Below are 16,185 nucleotides of genomic sequence, written 5' to 3' on the forward strand. Positions count from 1 at the left end.
CTTCTTTTACCTGGGTAATGGAATGTGTCTAATTTCATTCTGAGTTTGTCTCCACATTGAAATATTTTTAAACATTATTATTTTTTTACTTTTGAGACAAGAGTTTCACTTTGTTGCCCAGGCTGGAATGAAGCGGCACAATGTCGGCTCACTGCAACCTCCACCTCTGGGGTTCAAACGATTCTTCTGCCTCAGCCTCCTGAGTAGCTGGGAGTACAGGCATGTGCCACAACACCCGGCTAATTTTTGTATTCTTTAGTAGAGACGGGTTTCGCCATGTTGGCCAAGCTGGTCTTGAACTCCTGAACTCAGGTGATCCAGACCCATCTTGGCATCCCAAAGTGCTGAGATTACAGGCGTGACCCACCTCACCGGCCAAAAGAATTTTAGATGTTAATAACATCATTATACTTAATAATTCCAGCCCTATTATCTGTACATTTGATACCTTTTTATGGGATTTTTTTTTCATTTTTAGCCAAATGACTTGAAATTACTCCCAGTTTAACGTTAATCATCATGCAACTATCTCAGACTGTTTCAATAGCTAGTAATCCACCTGGATAACTATTATCCAGTCACGTTCTCCATCTTAGCCACAAAGAGATCAACAGCAATGCGTGTCTTGCTGGACTCAATGAACAAACTATTTCTAGCCAGTTTCTCTCATGACAAATGCTAGAGACATTTTATCATAGGAGTACAATTGAGGTGAGCCTCTGGGGTCTATGAAATATGCAGCTAGTACAGGTTCCAGCTCATGTGAGCAGAACAAGGGAGTCTATTTCCTGTTCACCCCTTCCCCTTGTACGTACATCGTGGACTAGATGTGTTGAACCTGTATTTTCTCAGGAAAGGGAACTACAAGGTGAATTCAACCAAATAAAAACTCAGGAATCACTCACGGTGTGGTGTGGGGGTGTGTGCATCACTGTGTACATTACCTCAATTTTTCAAATTTTGTTTTGTTACAGACTTACAGCATTATTGTGTTTGTTAAAAAAGGCTATTTTGGTCTAATATTTACATCTTATAACCTTTACCTTTTGCCTTGATACAGCTGATACTAGATAATCACTTAGGTGGATCTGTTTCCAGTAGGAAATTTCTCTATTAAAGGTGACTCAAAAAATAAACTTTTTGGACGTTGACTGTTTTTCGAAGAACTGAGGGTATGTACGTCTTTCCTTTTTTTTTTTTTTTTTATTTTAAGACAGGGTCTCTGTCACCCAGGCTGGAGTGCAGTGGCGTGATTATGGCTCATGGCAGCCTTGACCTTCTTGGGCTCAAGCAATCCTCCCACCTCAGCCTCCCAAGTAGCTGGGACTACAGGCATGTGCCACCATTCCTAGCTAATTTTTTTTAGTTTTTGTAGAGACAGGGTCTCACTATGTTGCTCAGGCTGGTCTCAAACTCTTGAGCACAAAGGATCCTCCTGCCTCAACCTTCCAAAGTGTTAGGATTACAGGTGTGAGCCACCACATTCATTTATTTGTTGCTTTTATTCTCACCACACATTTATAAGAGAAGGCATGTTCAATTTCAGTGGGCTATCCAATTTCAGATGGGAGACATCTAACTGTAATGTGTTGATTTGAGGGAAGAAGCTGTGGTCACTGCATCTATTCAAATAAAATGGATTTTCTCTTTTAACATTCTTTGGGGGCTCAGTTAACTATGTTTAAACCCTATTTGAGGAATCAGTATTCGTTATGGACTGAATGTTTGTGCCCCATCCCCTACATTGAAGCCGTAACAGCCAATGTGATGGGGTTAGGGGGTGGGGCCTTTGTTGGGGGTGACTGGGTTTAGATAAAGTCATGAGGAAGGAACTCTCATGATGGGATTCCTGCTCTCGTAAAAAGAGACACTCTAGGGCTTGCTCCCTGCCACTGCTGCCTGCAGAAGTTTCTGAACCCTTTATGTTCCACATCTGCCTCCTGTCTCTTCCCATGGCTCTCTACAGAGCTATTTGTAACATGTCTACCTGACACTTTTGGGGATGTGGTCAGTAAAAGAGGAAGAGGGGCCTCACCACGAACCAAATTTACCAGCATGTGGATTGTGGGACTTCCCAGCTTCCAGAACTGTAAGAAATGTCTGCTTTTGAAGCCACCCAGTCTGATATTTTGTTATAGCAGCCTGAAGATGGTATTTTAATGTAAACTTTAATCCACCTGTATATGATAGAAAATGAATAAATGGTAAACACACACTGGCCTAGTGGGGAGGCAGAATCTCCACAGACCTATAATTCATACATAAAAGCTAAAGGTAAAATGGTAAAGTAGAAAATTGAGTCATTGCCTACTACTTAAGGCATTTACAAGTACAATGATCATATCAGTAATTTTTCTTTGAAGAGCTATTTCCTCAATTTTGGTATCTCCCACAATGCAATTTTTCATCCGAAGAGCTACAGATATCCACCTCTCACCTTATTAGCTTTAGAAAGGCAAGATCTTGGCATAAGTAGCTCAGGTGATAACTCAAGGCAATTTTTAGTTGTTTATCTAGGTAACATGCAACATTTATACTAGAGGGGGACAAAGTCTATATCAGGTGGCAAAACGTCAAGACATTTCTCTTCTCTGCAGCATCGTAAAACTAAACCTTTAGGATCATGCCTACTATCCATTAGCATAAGATGTTGAAGATTTTATCCTTCACAACATAACAATGCCTTAAAAAAAAAAACAAAAAACCCGAAAGAGGCCTAAATCCCCTGGATCAATTACCAGGAGATACCTTATTATATGTGGCTCAGTCCATAAATCTAAAGTGTACATTTGTCCAATTATAATTTACATAGTTATCCACCATTTCAAGCATGTCAGTGATATTCTCTGCTCTGATCTGGAAAAAAAGAACAACTAGACGGGTGACCACACTAAAAAAAAAAAGTTAAGTCCTTTCTTTTGAATTATGCTAGAGAATTTTTAAAAAGTCCTTTCTTTTAAATTATGCTAGATAATTCTTTGAGTATTAATTTTTTTTGAAACTGAATCTCACTCTGTTGTCCAGGCTGGAGTGCAATGGCATGATCTCAGCTCACTGCAACCTCCACCTCCCGGGTTCAAGCTATTCTCCTGCCTCAGCCTCCTAAGTAGCTGGGACTACAGGAACCCAACATCATGCCCAGCTTTTTGTATTTTTGTAGAGACAGGGTTTCACCATGTTGGCCATGCTGGTCTTGAACGCTGACCTCAGGTGATCCTCCTGTCTTGGCCTCCCAAAGTGCTGGGATTACAGGCGTGAGCCACTGCGCCCGGGCTGAGTTTTAATTTTGTGACTGCTCTTTGGTAGATTTTAAATGTTAGAGGTAGGCCCTAAATAGAAAGAACACCATGGTGCTTTTGCTCTCATGCATTTCGGTTTTAACGTTAAAGTATGAAAGAAATATGAGTTCATTTTCATGGATAATAATATAACTTTATTGTGTGCAGCCTTTCCACACCAATTTAGTTTTTCTATGAAATAAGATTTCAAGTGGTAAAGTTACTGTTAAGGAGACACACTGGAAAAAGCTGAAGAGTTTTTTTTTTCTGAAACTGGAAAACAGAAAAGTCTAGGGGGAAAGATGTGAGAAAACTACTATAGGCTACAAAGACCACAAAAACAGTTGTGGGGATTAGAGGGGGGTGACATTGAGTGAGTGTGGGGAAGAGAAGGGCTGGGCAAATTATCTCGGAAGAGGGGGTAGTAGGATTTCAGGTGGATGTTTAAGGTATTTGCTTGGCAGATATAATCTAGGAATCTCCTAGCTCTTGCATTTCCTGCTGTCTGTAATTTTATTATGTAGTATAATAATTTTTTATTTAGCACAAAGTTCATTTGGACTAGAGAATCGGAAGGTGCTAATTTTGTCCCCGGCTAGCAAAGTCATACCTGAGGTATGCACTGGAAAACAACTGGAAGACCTAGGCAGGGGAATTCAAAGTTTTTTTTTTTTTTTTTTAATTTTATTATCCTGTCTTGGTTTCCTTATTGAATAGATTTCCACAGGAAAAATACTGTGAGTTTACTGATCTGCTGCAGAATTGGAATTTAGACTCACAATAAAGAGAGTTAAAGATAGATCCAAAGGTTCACTTAAAATAAAAATCACCAGACAGAACAGGCTACTGAAGAGTCTCTTCCCTGTGGTTAAGTTTCATCATACACATAAGGCTTTGGAGCAGCTGTCCTCAAATGCTTCTGTCCAAAACCCACTCCTCTTCTGGAGTTTCTGAACCCTTTATGTTCCACATCCACCTCCTCTCTCTTCCCATGGCTCTCTACAGAGCCATTTGTGACATGTCTACCTGACACTTTTGGGGACGTGGTAAGCAAAAGAGGCAAAGTCCCTAACACTTATTAGAAACATGAGAAGAGAAAAATGTGCTTGGACTTGCTTTAGTATTCTAATTGGCACACATGCCAAAAGACTAATGATCTTGTATGCTGAGGTGGAAATGAGCCTCTAATACAAGCTACGAAATCCTCTAATACAAGATACAAAAACTTATACATTACACCAGTCTAGCTGAAACATAATTTTTTGATACTCTTTGACTGAACTTTAGACAGAAAAGACAAAACTGAAATGGAGGAACGTAATTTAAGTGTGGCAGAAAGTTGGGAATCATGCGGCCTGATATACAAAGATAAATGCATCACTGGGGCATATTCCCCTGGCCTTGAGGTATGCAGGCAAAGGAGAGGTCACACCTTCCTGGGAGACAAAGGATCAAAGTTGACACAGAGCTCCAAGAAAATATTTACCAGAAGAATGTGATGATTCATTTATCAGTCCAGAAATCCCAAGTACAAAACTTCAAGATACAAGAAGGATCAAATTATACCATGTATATGATTCAATTTAAAAATTCTTAGCCCTCTTATATCATATTATCTAGATTATAATAGTAAAAAATCAAGTTACATTCATATGAAACTTTCATAAAAAGAAATCAAATCCAGTTTTATGAAATTTTATAGTACAATTACTTTCTAGTGGGTCTTTTCTTAGGTCACAGTATTTATAATTCCATTTACATCTTTATAATTTTTAAAATTAGAAAACAAAAGGATGTCAATAGAAATCTAAATTTTCACTTGCAAAACTCCCTTCAGTTTCCAGGCCAGTAACACATGGTGATGTCGACTTGTCCTCCAGACATGGACGGCTACCAAAGATCCCCAGTTCACGAAGCATGCAGGCCTCTACTCATTAGGAACGCTTTTTGGTTTGGCTCACGTTTCAAGAAATTGTGGAGCATGTCCATGCCGTCCAGAGATCCCCCAGGTTTCAGGATTAGGTTTCTGTATTTCATTCCAACCTAGTAAAATAAAACATCATACCTAATAATTCATGTTTCTAGCAATTTTCCAAATCTCTAGATGCAAAAGAGGAGAGGGTAGGGGTGAAGGAAAAAGGACTTTAGCCTTACTCTGTCTAGATGTTTTCTCTTGCTCACAAACAGCTCTGTAGTATTTATTTATTTTGGTAGCTAAGAGATTTGGAGCTTAAAACTTCAGGTCTTCTACACTGTCCTTTATTATGGTCTTGTCTCCTTAGATTCTAAGCAGTGAGCTGACAACATGAACAAACCAACAAAATATAGCCAAATGGAATATACAACAGGTTCGTTCCTATTTGCTATGCTATCTCTCGTGATTTCAAAAGGGTTAGAAAGCAAGTGTTCAAGAAGGCTACAAATAGCCTTCTGGGTACTCGGAAACAGTAGCATGGCTACTGTCAAGTGGTTTCTGCTGCTTTTATGATGGGCTCATTCAAAACAACAACAACAGAACCCTCTTCCTTATGGATGAGAGAAGAAGGGCCGCACGTGCCCTGCAGGGGAGGGCAAGACATTTTTGTGGGTCCGATGCTGGGAATGAGGACCTTTGGAAAGTTTTCTTTGGGGATGGAGGTCTGGAATTTTAAAACGTCACAGTTCCTCTACTTTTATGTACACAAACACAGGAGCAGATAGAATGAAAGAAAATAGTTGTTATTCAGTATCAGCATTGTTCAATATTTTCACTTCCCTTTCACTGTCCTTTTAAGGAAACAAGGCAAGACAATTCAGAAGCATAATTCCAAATATACACATAATAAACAACTCACAGAGTAACACTTAAATTTATATCCATTATATCACTTGATCAAAAGGACTTAGTACAAGAAGAGCTAGAGAATTTCCAGCTCTGTCGTATAACAAGATTTTGATTGGTACAACCATCAGAGGTAAATTTAGTCAAACTTTTAAGGAAAATAAAACATGGATGAAATCTAGCAAGTCAGACACAAAACGATTTATGTCCTAGGGCCATAAGAACACAAACTTTTGGGGTTACCTTTTGGCTATAAATAGAAATCATTTGCAGCTTATTAATCATCTATAGGCCAACATGTAACTTCACAGTCTGGACTCTAATCAGGAGTAAATAACTAGTCAAAGTTACCTTCTCAGAAACTCTAGGGCTGCACTGTCCAACAGAAACATAATATGAAGCACATATGTAACTTTAAACTTTCTACTAACCACATTTTTTTAAAGTTAAAGAAACAAATAGGTAAAATTAATTTTACTATTTTAAACCACTATATCCACAATAGTATCATTTCAACACGTGTCAATATACACATTATGGAGACTTTTGTTGCTGTTGTTGTAAGTGCTCAAAATCCAACGTGTTTTTTATACTTATGGTACATCTCAATTCAGTTCTTCAGTTGTACTTAGCCTCATTTCAAGCGCTCAACAGCCACACGTGGCTACCATACTGGACAGGTCTAGGGCCCAGAGCATAAAATAGTCTTTAGGAAGGTTTGTTACACAGTGTTCTAGTATGATATTAAAAAGGTACACAGCAGTCTTGTTGCCTTATTTACAAGTTTTAAATCAATTTTCTTAAGAGAAGGCACTCAGTCACTGATACCGAACTTCCCAAAACTGATGACAAGGGCTTGAAGCTAGATTCAATTAGCTTCCTTCCCTTTCCGCCCCCCATTCCTGCCCCTGCCGCTGCCTCTGCCTTTCCTTTTCTTTCTTTCTTTTTTTTTTTTTTTTTTTTTGAGACAGAGTCTCATTCTGTCGCCCAGGGTGGAGTGCAGTGGCACAGTTTAGGCTTACTGCAACCTCTGCCTCCCAGGGTCAAGTGATTCTTATGCCTCAGCCTCCGAGTAAGTGAGATTACAGGAGCACACCACCACACCCGGCTAATTTTTTGTGTTTTTAGTAAAGATGGGGTTTTGCGATGTTGGCCAGGCTGGTCTCTAACTCTTGGCCTCAAGTGATCTGCCTGCCTCGGCCTCCCAAAGTGCTGGGATTACAGGTGTGAGCTACTGTGCCCAGCCTTCAATTAGCTTTCGGGAAAACAAACAAACAAACAAAAAAAACATGTCATTTCTTGCCTGTTCTGCAGCAATTCATGACTACTACAGCAGCAATCTAGAATCTAAAATGTGAGTGATGGCTGTGCTTGTCATGGATTTTAATTAAGCTAAGAAGGAGCATATCACGGCTCTTGAGCCCAACCACAATTTACCTCCCTTCCCTTCCTTTCTTTGCTCAAAATGCCAAAATTTGACTAGTGTTAAATTAGTGGGAGGAGCATGGAAAGACTGTGCTCTCTGGGTAGAGCAGTACAGGAAGAACGCAGACAATGTGAGTTAAATTTTTCTGCAGAATTACAAAAATATTTTAAACATTTTATTATGAAAAACTTAAAATACATACTAATAGTAGAGACAACAGTATAATGAGCTCTCACAAACCTATCATCCAGTCTCAATCATCAATATTTCGTCTGCAGAAATTCTTCAAGCTCAAGATGTATGTATCATGTATCTTTCATTTATTAAAAAGACATACGCATTTGACAAGTATAGAAACATTAAGGAAAATTGAAATGAGAGTTTTAAAAAAATCACTCCAAATGTGAACATCTGATAAAAGTATTTTCATTTTGTGCAGAGAACTGTAATTTTAGGTAGTAAAGAAAAGGAAGCATTTGAGGAGCTCCATGGTGTTATAAAGAGACAGCTCATGAATGGTAAAATCATTTCAGAGCAGGGCACTGTTTAGTCTCACAATATGTGGCTCAGTACAGCTCAAATCTTCCTCTGCCTATGGCTCCAAACAAGTTGATTCAATTTCCTGAATTACAGAGCAATGGTCTTTTAATAGTTTCATTTCCTTTGCAATGAAGTTTTGAGAAGAGTTTAAGAGTCATTTTGGTAACAGGATCTTGCTTTTCTTAGGAAAAAAAATAGTTAAGTGAATTTTTGTGTTTTGGGGGGTACCAGGCTCTTTTGTGTGAGAGAACGTGGTCTGGGAGACATATATCACAGGTGAAGGGAGTCTTTGCCCTAAGTTGTTCTATGAATACTTTGTTTATAAAGAAACTGTAACTGTGAGGAAATCAAGAAAAGAAGCTCTAAGACAACTGCTAAAATTTTTCATATTAGAAACATCCTTCAGGAAGATCTGCATACAGTAAAAACTAGAGCTTTCCTATGGAGGAAAACCAGTGTCATCCACCTCTGTGGCTTTTTTAATCCTAGAAGATTAGCATGTATCTTTTGGCAGCTATGCAAGTCTTCTCTAACAGTGACAATTTCTGAAGCAAGATCAGGAACTCTAGACTCAGGCCCAGGTTTGAATCTTGGCTCAATCCTTAGCTATGTGACCTGGGGCCTTGATTTCCTCATCTGTCAAATGGGAATATGCCTACCTCACTCAGTTTCTGGGCAGTTGGAGGAGGTGATTTCAGTATTCTGTTCGCTCTCTAGCATAATATCTGGCATAGAGTGGTAATCTACAAACCTCTCCTCCTCCCATCTCCTTTCCTCCTCCCCTCTCCTCTCTTTCCTTTCACACTGCCCCAGCTCAGTTACTTATATACAGTTCAGGGAAACAAATGCATTCCTGGTGTAGCATTTCCTCAAAATTAGTTCTGTCTCCTAATAAAGCTAAAGAAAGGCATAAGGAATTTCATTTTCTCTATTAGTAAGAAATAGAATACATAATTCAGTAGAAATATTAAGTGGGAGAGATAAGGCACTTAGGCACTCATTTTACCCAATAATATGCACCCTTTCAGGTAATATTTTAATAGCAATAATAATTACCTAAATGAAGGATGTCCATCATCTATCAGCAATGAGAATATATAAATGGGAAACAGATTGGGTCTCCTGCTATCTTGGGCATCTCTGCAGCAGCACATGCAGGCTCTCACTAACTTTCCACCCCTCCTCCATCCTTCCCAGCATGGATGACTCTGGGGAGTGCAGCCAGAGCTGTCTCCTTCCTACACTGAGCGGCAGTCATCAGGGCAGAGAGCGACCAGCCAAGGACGGGGATGACGATCAGGCACCTGACAAGCTCACCAGCCTGCTCTAAAGCTGGACTTTGAAACCTCTCCTTCCATAGTCCATAACTCCCTCCCAAGAGCACACCCCTTGTTTTCTGTGAGGGTGGGGAGATCTTGAATGGACAAAAATTAAAAAAAGAATTGCTTTGACAACAACAAAGGAGGGAGAGAAAAAAACTGGTGCTGACTGAGAGATGGAGACAAGAATAGTAGTAGGAATTGTTGCCTGATTAGAAGAGGCCTTCTGGAAACCTTACTGATTTGTGAGGATAGAAAGGTAAACCTTTATTTATGGGGAGGGAGGAGATCCAAAGGAAGAAACACACTGGGTAGGAGTATGTATGGGGGGTAGAGAAGTGGAAGCGGATGGAGAAAACCGTCAGGTCCAAAGAGGCACAAATATGTAAAACATTAATTAAATTAAATAGTTGTGAAGCAGAGAAGGGAACCCAACGCTGAATAAAATAGTTCCTTTTACAAGAGTCTTATGATCTATCAGGGAAGATAAAGAAATAGACAACTAACCAGGCAGATTTTTGGGGTACTAAGAGCAAACAAAGAAGGGCTGTAAGAGCACAAAGGAAGATGAACTGCTTCCAGCTGGTTGGGATTCAAGATTTAGAAGGCCTGGCCTTGTAAATATTCAAGAAGTAGGTTGGAAATCAATTCGAATTCCTTCCTTTGTCCCTCAAGTCAGGCGAAACCTGAGGCTACTAGAAAAGGTTCAGTTATAAGAAAAATCAGCTGTTGGGTGGTACATCAGGAGAGCTGAGACATAGAAGAGAATTAAAGCCATTTGTAAAAACCTTCTGGAGAAGAAATTTCATATTCTCTTTTAGCAACACATTACAGGAAGAATTGGGCCTAAGATTCTGTTTCAAGCACTGGGATCCTTAGCTTTATATTATAGATTCTCTATCAAGTGATTCTTTGTCATGTTTAACCAAGACTCTTCATGTTTTTGTGGTTATTATTGTATGTAAGATGTAGCTCCTTCCTTATGGCATTACAGACTGAAATATAGTTACACTTAACTCTCTTGACTTTCTCAGTATTTCTTTCAGAAGTGATACTTGTTCGTATTTCTCCTCCTCTGATGGAAGAAACAAAGCTTAGCAATTTCTTCAAATGCAAAAGAGGAGGAAGATAATAGTAGCTTAACAATATAATTGCCTTTGAATTCACAATGTCTATTACCTCTTAGAAAATTTTCCCACAATGAAGTTGCCTTATAAAAAGAAATGGCCTTGGTTAAAATGCCCCCATTATTTCAACCTATGATTAGCTGCTGGATTCTGAATTCACATTTGGTGACCTTAAAGACCTTTGAGAGCTTCCTGGAAAAGCATTAATCCCAAGCAGTTCCATTCCATAATTATTTAGCAGAACAGTTAGAAAAGTGAAAAGTATGTCTGACAATGAGACAACTTCATGTTCACTGAGAAAAAAGTACTTTAGGTAATATATAACAAAGTAATTAAACAGTTAAGATGTGATGTCTATTTACTATGAAGAACAATATTTAAAAAACTACAGATAAAACCAGAGGTAGCAAAGTTTTAGGCTATTATAGGTAAGCAGCCAGTTATTATACTTTGATAGAGGCCCTCAAAACAGAATGAAAACTATACCCTAAAATATTCTACTGCTACTTTCTATAGTTCTGCTTGCCAAGATCTGAAATGGTCCCCAGAGCAGACCCTGGGGTTTGTAGGATGGCAGGAGGTTACAGAGAGAAGGAAGGCCTGGACACAGTCTTCTCTATTGCATAACCAATAACATCAACAACATGTGGTTTCTCAGCTCCCAGCCTCTCTAGTGCCTGGGGACTAACAATAGAAGGCACTGACGCTTTGAAGGGCCATCCCACTATCTTCTCAAAATGACCCACACACACATTAGGGAGGGTGAGACAACAAAGTCTGCAGGATATATTTTGATTGCTCTGATTCCCATGACTTCAGATCAAATGAAGTATTCCTTTATACCATAAAAATTCATATTTTTATCCTGTCTATGTATCTGAAGCCACCACTCACTGACATGTGAAACTAAAGCAAATGCACCGAGTTTGGAACAACTCAAGATAATGCCATCTTTCTCAGTGTTGGCTAATAACACTCTGTGGTTGTGGCACAAAATAAGTAATGTATGGTGTACTGGTCTGAAGAAGTGTTTTTCTGTTTTTTTTTTTTTTAACTTTTACGTTCGGGGTACGAGTACAGGTTTGTTACATAGGTAAACTTGTGTCACACGGGTTTGCTGTACAGATTATTTCATTATCCAGGTATTAAAGCTAGTACCAATTAGTTATTTTTCTTGATCCTCTCCTTCCTCCCATCCTTCACCTTCTCCAAAAGGCCCCAGTGTGTGCTGTTCTCCTCTACGTGTCCATGTGTTCGCATCATTTAGCTCCCACTTGTAAGTGAGAACATGCGGTATTTGGTTTTTGATTCCTGTGTTAGTTTGCTAAGGGTAATGGCCTCCAGCTCCATCCATGTCCCTACAAAGGACATGATCTTGTTCTTTTTATTTTTATTTTTTGAGATGAGTTTCACTCTTGTTGCCCAGGCTGGAGTGCAATGGTGCAATCTCGGCTGACTGCAACCTCTGCCTTCTGGGTTCAGATCTTGTTCTTTTTCTTGGCTGCACTGTATTCCGTGGTATACATTGTTTTTGTGGGGGGAGTTCTTCTTCCTCTTTTCTTTTTAAAACAAATGTTCGCTCTAAAGTAACACTCACCTTACAAAATACAAGTACCCAGTTACCAAAAATTAATGCTTTGGGACAACAAAAGAATTTCTTTTTCTCTTCATCACACATAGCTATAATAATGATCTAAGTTTTTTGGAGACTAGGATTGTTGTCCCAAAGCATTAATTTTTAATAACTGGGTACCTGTATTTTGTAAGGCAAGTGTTATTTTAGAGCAAATATTTGTGGGTTTTTTTTTTAAAGAACACCCCCCCAACCAACAAAAAACCCCAAATAGTATATTGTATGAGGGAACAAAATGTTTGTTTAAAAATCATCTTTTAGTATCTGCAAAGGGTGTGAGGGTGAGGGGCCAAGGGATTCTTCTTGGCTTTTGGAGCCAGGTCCATTATTGCTGTGACAGCAGAGGATCAGGAAGTGCCATGATACTCAGAGCATTTGAAAGGAAAGGAAAAAGTGTAAAGGAAGGAATTAACACCAGCCTTATGGCAGAAGACATCTAATAATAACAGCACTGCTGAATCCAGAATTTTAGTAACACTGAAAATTGTTTTCAACATCACAAGTTTTAACTCCAAGTTGTTGGGATGATGCTTTCTCTAAGTTCAACCCAGCACCTTTGTCTAAATAAGAGTAGTATGGCTGCCTGCCAAACTGTGAAGCCTGAGAATAAGAGGAGGTATAGAGAAGACAATGCAGGAATTGCTTCTATTACACTTGCAAGTTCCTTGGAACCACAGGGATCAGTAATTTGGCTGCTACCTTGACAGCTGGAAGAGAAAAGGTAATGACAGAGGGTTCTGGGTATATGGTCACATAAGGGCAAGCACAGAGGAGGTGATGGCGAAGCTTGGCTGGGAGAGGCAGTGTACACTTACGCCAGGAAGCCTCACCAATGATTGCCAGTAAGACGTCATAATTGTACCTTTACCTAGTTAGACTTTTTTCTCTTTGAAACATTGTTTCTGGCTTCTAAAATAATCTATGTACTATGTAAAAATAAGGAAAAGCTCTAGGAAAAATACAGAAAAACTTAATAATCACTCATAAACTTATCCCCAAAGATAATCATTGACATTTTGATGTGCTTTTTTTTAAAACACACTTTAAAATCAACATTTGTATTGTATGGTATAAAATGTTTTATAATATGATGTTTTTTCACTTGGCAATAGTTACATTAAATATTGCAGACATAGTAAAAGCTTATTGAAGCCCTTCTTCCATGCCCAAGACCACTTTTTTTTGTTTTTTTTCTTTAAAAACTAGTCTATTTTCCATTTTTTATTTTTATCTTTGGATTTTTAATTTCTATTTGTTTTGGGGACAGTTCTCCAAAAGAGAAGAGAAAAGGTAATGAGAGAAGGTACTGGGTATATGGTCACATAGTGGCAGCACTGAGGAGGTGACGGGGAAGGCTTGGTCCATTCCTCCAAGTCCACTCATATGTTCAAAGGATGTAAAGATCACTTTTGGTTTTGGATAATCTCAAAGACTTCTTGAACATGCGGTTATGTGAGTGAGACCTTTAATTAAGACTGCTGGAATTTTTGAGATGCACAGATGAAGGAGGCATATATTTTAGGTGAACGAAATAGAACGAATAAATTTGTGAAGGTGGAGAGACCTAAGGGAACACATAAACTTGTCTAACACACAGGGAGTACTGGGAAGTAAAGAAGGGTTTGATTGCCCAGCTGAGGGCTGTGAACAGACAGAGGAATAACAAGAAGCAGGAGGTGAAGAAGAAGGACGAGGGCCTTGGGAGTTGGTAACTGGGTCATCAGTGGTAACTACGGAGGAAGGGTAACTTTCCATTTCTGTTGGTTGGGGCAAAAGCAAGGAAGGAGAGGTTTGCAAAGACTTCTTATACCAAGAAATTAGGCTGTGAAAAGAACAGAGTAGTAGCACTGATTGGGGTTATCAGAGTCAGTAGCAAGTTTTTTTTCCAAGACAGCAAACCAGGAACTCTTACCAGGAACTCTTGGAGCTAGAGACATCTCCTCTGAGACAGGAGAAAATAAGACAAGTATTGAAGTACACAGAAAGAAAGATGAAGGTACTCATTCTCAATGATTTTTTTTTTTTTTTTTTGAGATAGTCTCACTCTGTCATTCAGGCTGGAGTGTAGTGGCATGATCTCGGCTCACTGCAGCTTCCACCTCTCCTGGGCTCAAGCAACTCTCCCATATCAGCTTCCAGAGTAGCTGGGGCTATAGGCCTCTACCACCACACCTGGCTAATTGTGTTTATTTTTGTAGAGATGAGGTCTTGCTATATCAAATAGGTTGGTTTCAAATTCCTGGACTTGAGCGATCCTCCCACCTCAGCCTCCCAAAGTTCTGGGATTACAGGTGTGAGCCACTGCAGCCAGCTTTGATTATCTTAATTTTCTTAATAAAGAGGAGAGATCATCTGCTGAAAGAGGAGAGAGGTGGTGGGGACTTGGAGGGAAATCAATAAGGGGAATGGAGTTGGACCACAGAGAACACTGGGGTCCAGTTCAGGCTACATGCATGACTTTGCAGTTGGGCATCTCAGTGGAGTCATACAATCTTCCCCAGAACACTTTGAATCCTAAGGGCACTATCTCTATGGTGGAGGCATTAAGGGATGGGTCCTGGTTGAAGGTCATGCAGGAATAGGTATGTCTGTGAGAACAATAGTCAGCAGTTGACCTTTGTAAATGGGTTGGCCAGGTAATGGAAAAAGAATTACAAGGACTTAACAGATTGGGTGGGGTGGGATGGGAGATGAAATGCTTCAAAATAGTGAAGTATGGGTACCTTGGAGGTGTTATTTCAGGAGGAAGATGGGGAGGGAATGGTGATCTAAATCACATCAATGTATTTCAATACATATGTATAAGGTACTATGCAATCTAGAAAAAACATTTGGAGAAAAAACCAATTGGTTGAAATAAGTACAGAGAGCCTGATTTTGATAATTTGTTCTTCTAATTTCTGAATCAAAGAATTTAAAAACATACATTGGAAAATGCATCAGCCTTGGAAATAATCTGATGGATGAGACTTCAATGAGAATGGAGATTGGGGGCTGTAAATCAGGAAGGTTTGTCTGGCAGCTACCTGGCAGTCAATTCACTGCATACAGAAAGTAATGGCTCAGGTTAATGAAGCAACTTTGTGACAAAGGTCACAAACTATGTAGTGGGTGGGGCATGCCAGCCACAGAAAAAGGGCGTCTCCCACAGAAAGTGCACAAAGTGTGTAGAGAATATCAAAACACAGGGAAACCATTTACATCAGGAAGGAGTTTACCTTTCTTTCCCAACCTCCTATAAAACTAAAATGTTGTATGGTACATGTCAAAACTAGCAGCTACAGATTCTCAAATCCATAAACAAAGCTTTGAATTTTTAATTATGTAATATATCGGAATGTTAATAAGCAAGAAAATATACTAGTTTTTTTTAAGCTATAGAATTAATCACTTGTATACTGCAACTTAATGATGTATGATGATTTGAAAGATGCAGGGCCTCAGAGGTAAAAGCTGTTACCAAGCCTCTTACAGTAAAATCTAGATGTGATCAATATTTTACACTAGGAGTTAAAGGGGAGGGAGCAACTACAAAATTAATAAAAGGAGAAAAATAATACTATACCTCCGGATTCATTATCCCTTCTTTTTTAAAACAGCTGTAAAACATATCCATGGAAAATACTTCACTCCAAAGATATCCATAATATTGGCCATCGTATCCCCCTGCCAAATGTCCAAAGGTAGCTGGCATATTTGTGCCTTTAAAAAAAGATACATTTCAATCAATGTGATAGCAAATGTTAATGATCAGGTTAACAGATAGCTAAGGTTTCCCTCTGGGGAGCCCAGCTGTGGGAGGAGAGAATGAATGACATGATCTCACCTCTAGTACTCCTTGGGCTGATGTGTCCTCTTGGCCAAGATGTTTATAAACATCTATCAATGGCTCAACCTCAGAGCTGGTTTCGGCCCCAAGCTCTGGAATGCCTAAGGATAGTTTCAGCGGCTTTGTCCACACCCACCAGATAGCTCAGTGTTTTAGAACTGAAATCAGTCCTTTCTTATCTCTTAAACATGTATGTGTTTTGAAAAATAATA

At 39.2% G+C, this 16,185-nt stretch overlaps 1 protein-coding gene across 5 annotated transcripts in view; it reads right to left on the minus strand.

The window, feature by feature from the left end:
• Positions 1 to 3,410: 3,410 nt before the first annotated feature.
• Positions 3,411 to 16,185, minus strand: part of NLN (neurolysin) — a 100,250-nt gene continuing 87,475 nt past the window's right edge. For all 5 annotated transcript variants that reach the window (XM_019013268.4, XM_055367657.2, XM_063700717.1 and 2 more), the window contains 2 exons: positions 15,710 to 15,846; positions 3,411 to 5,321 (listed from right to left, as the gene is read on the minus strand). In XM_019013268.4, the coding sequence (XP_018868813.3) occupies positions 5,187 to 5,321; positions 15,710 to 15,846 (272 nt within the window). In that variant the 3' untranslated portion in view covers positions 3,411 to 5,186. The remainder of the gene's footprint in view (positions 5,322 to 15,709; positions 15,847 to 16,185) is intronic.

Source organism: Gorilla gorilla, chromosome 19 (genome assembly GCF_029281585.2).
Source record: "Gorilla gorilla gorilla isolate KB3781 chromosome 19, NHGRI_mGorGor1-v2.1_pri, whole genome shotgun sequence".
NCBI lineage: Eukaryota > Metazoa > Chordata > Mammalia > Primates > Hominidae > Gorilla > Gorilla gorilla.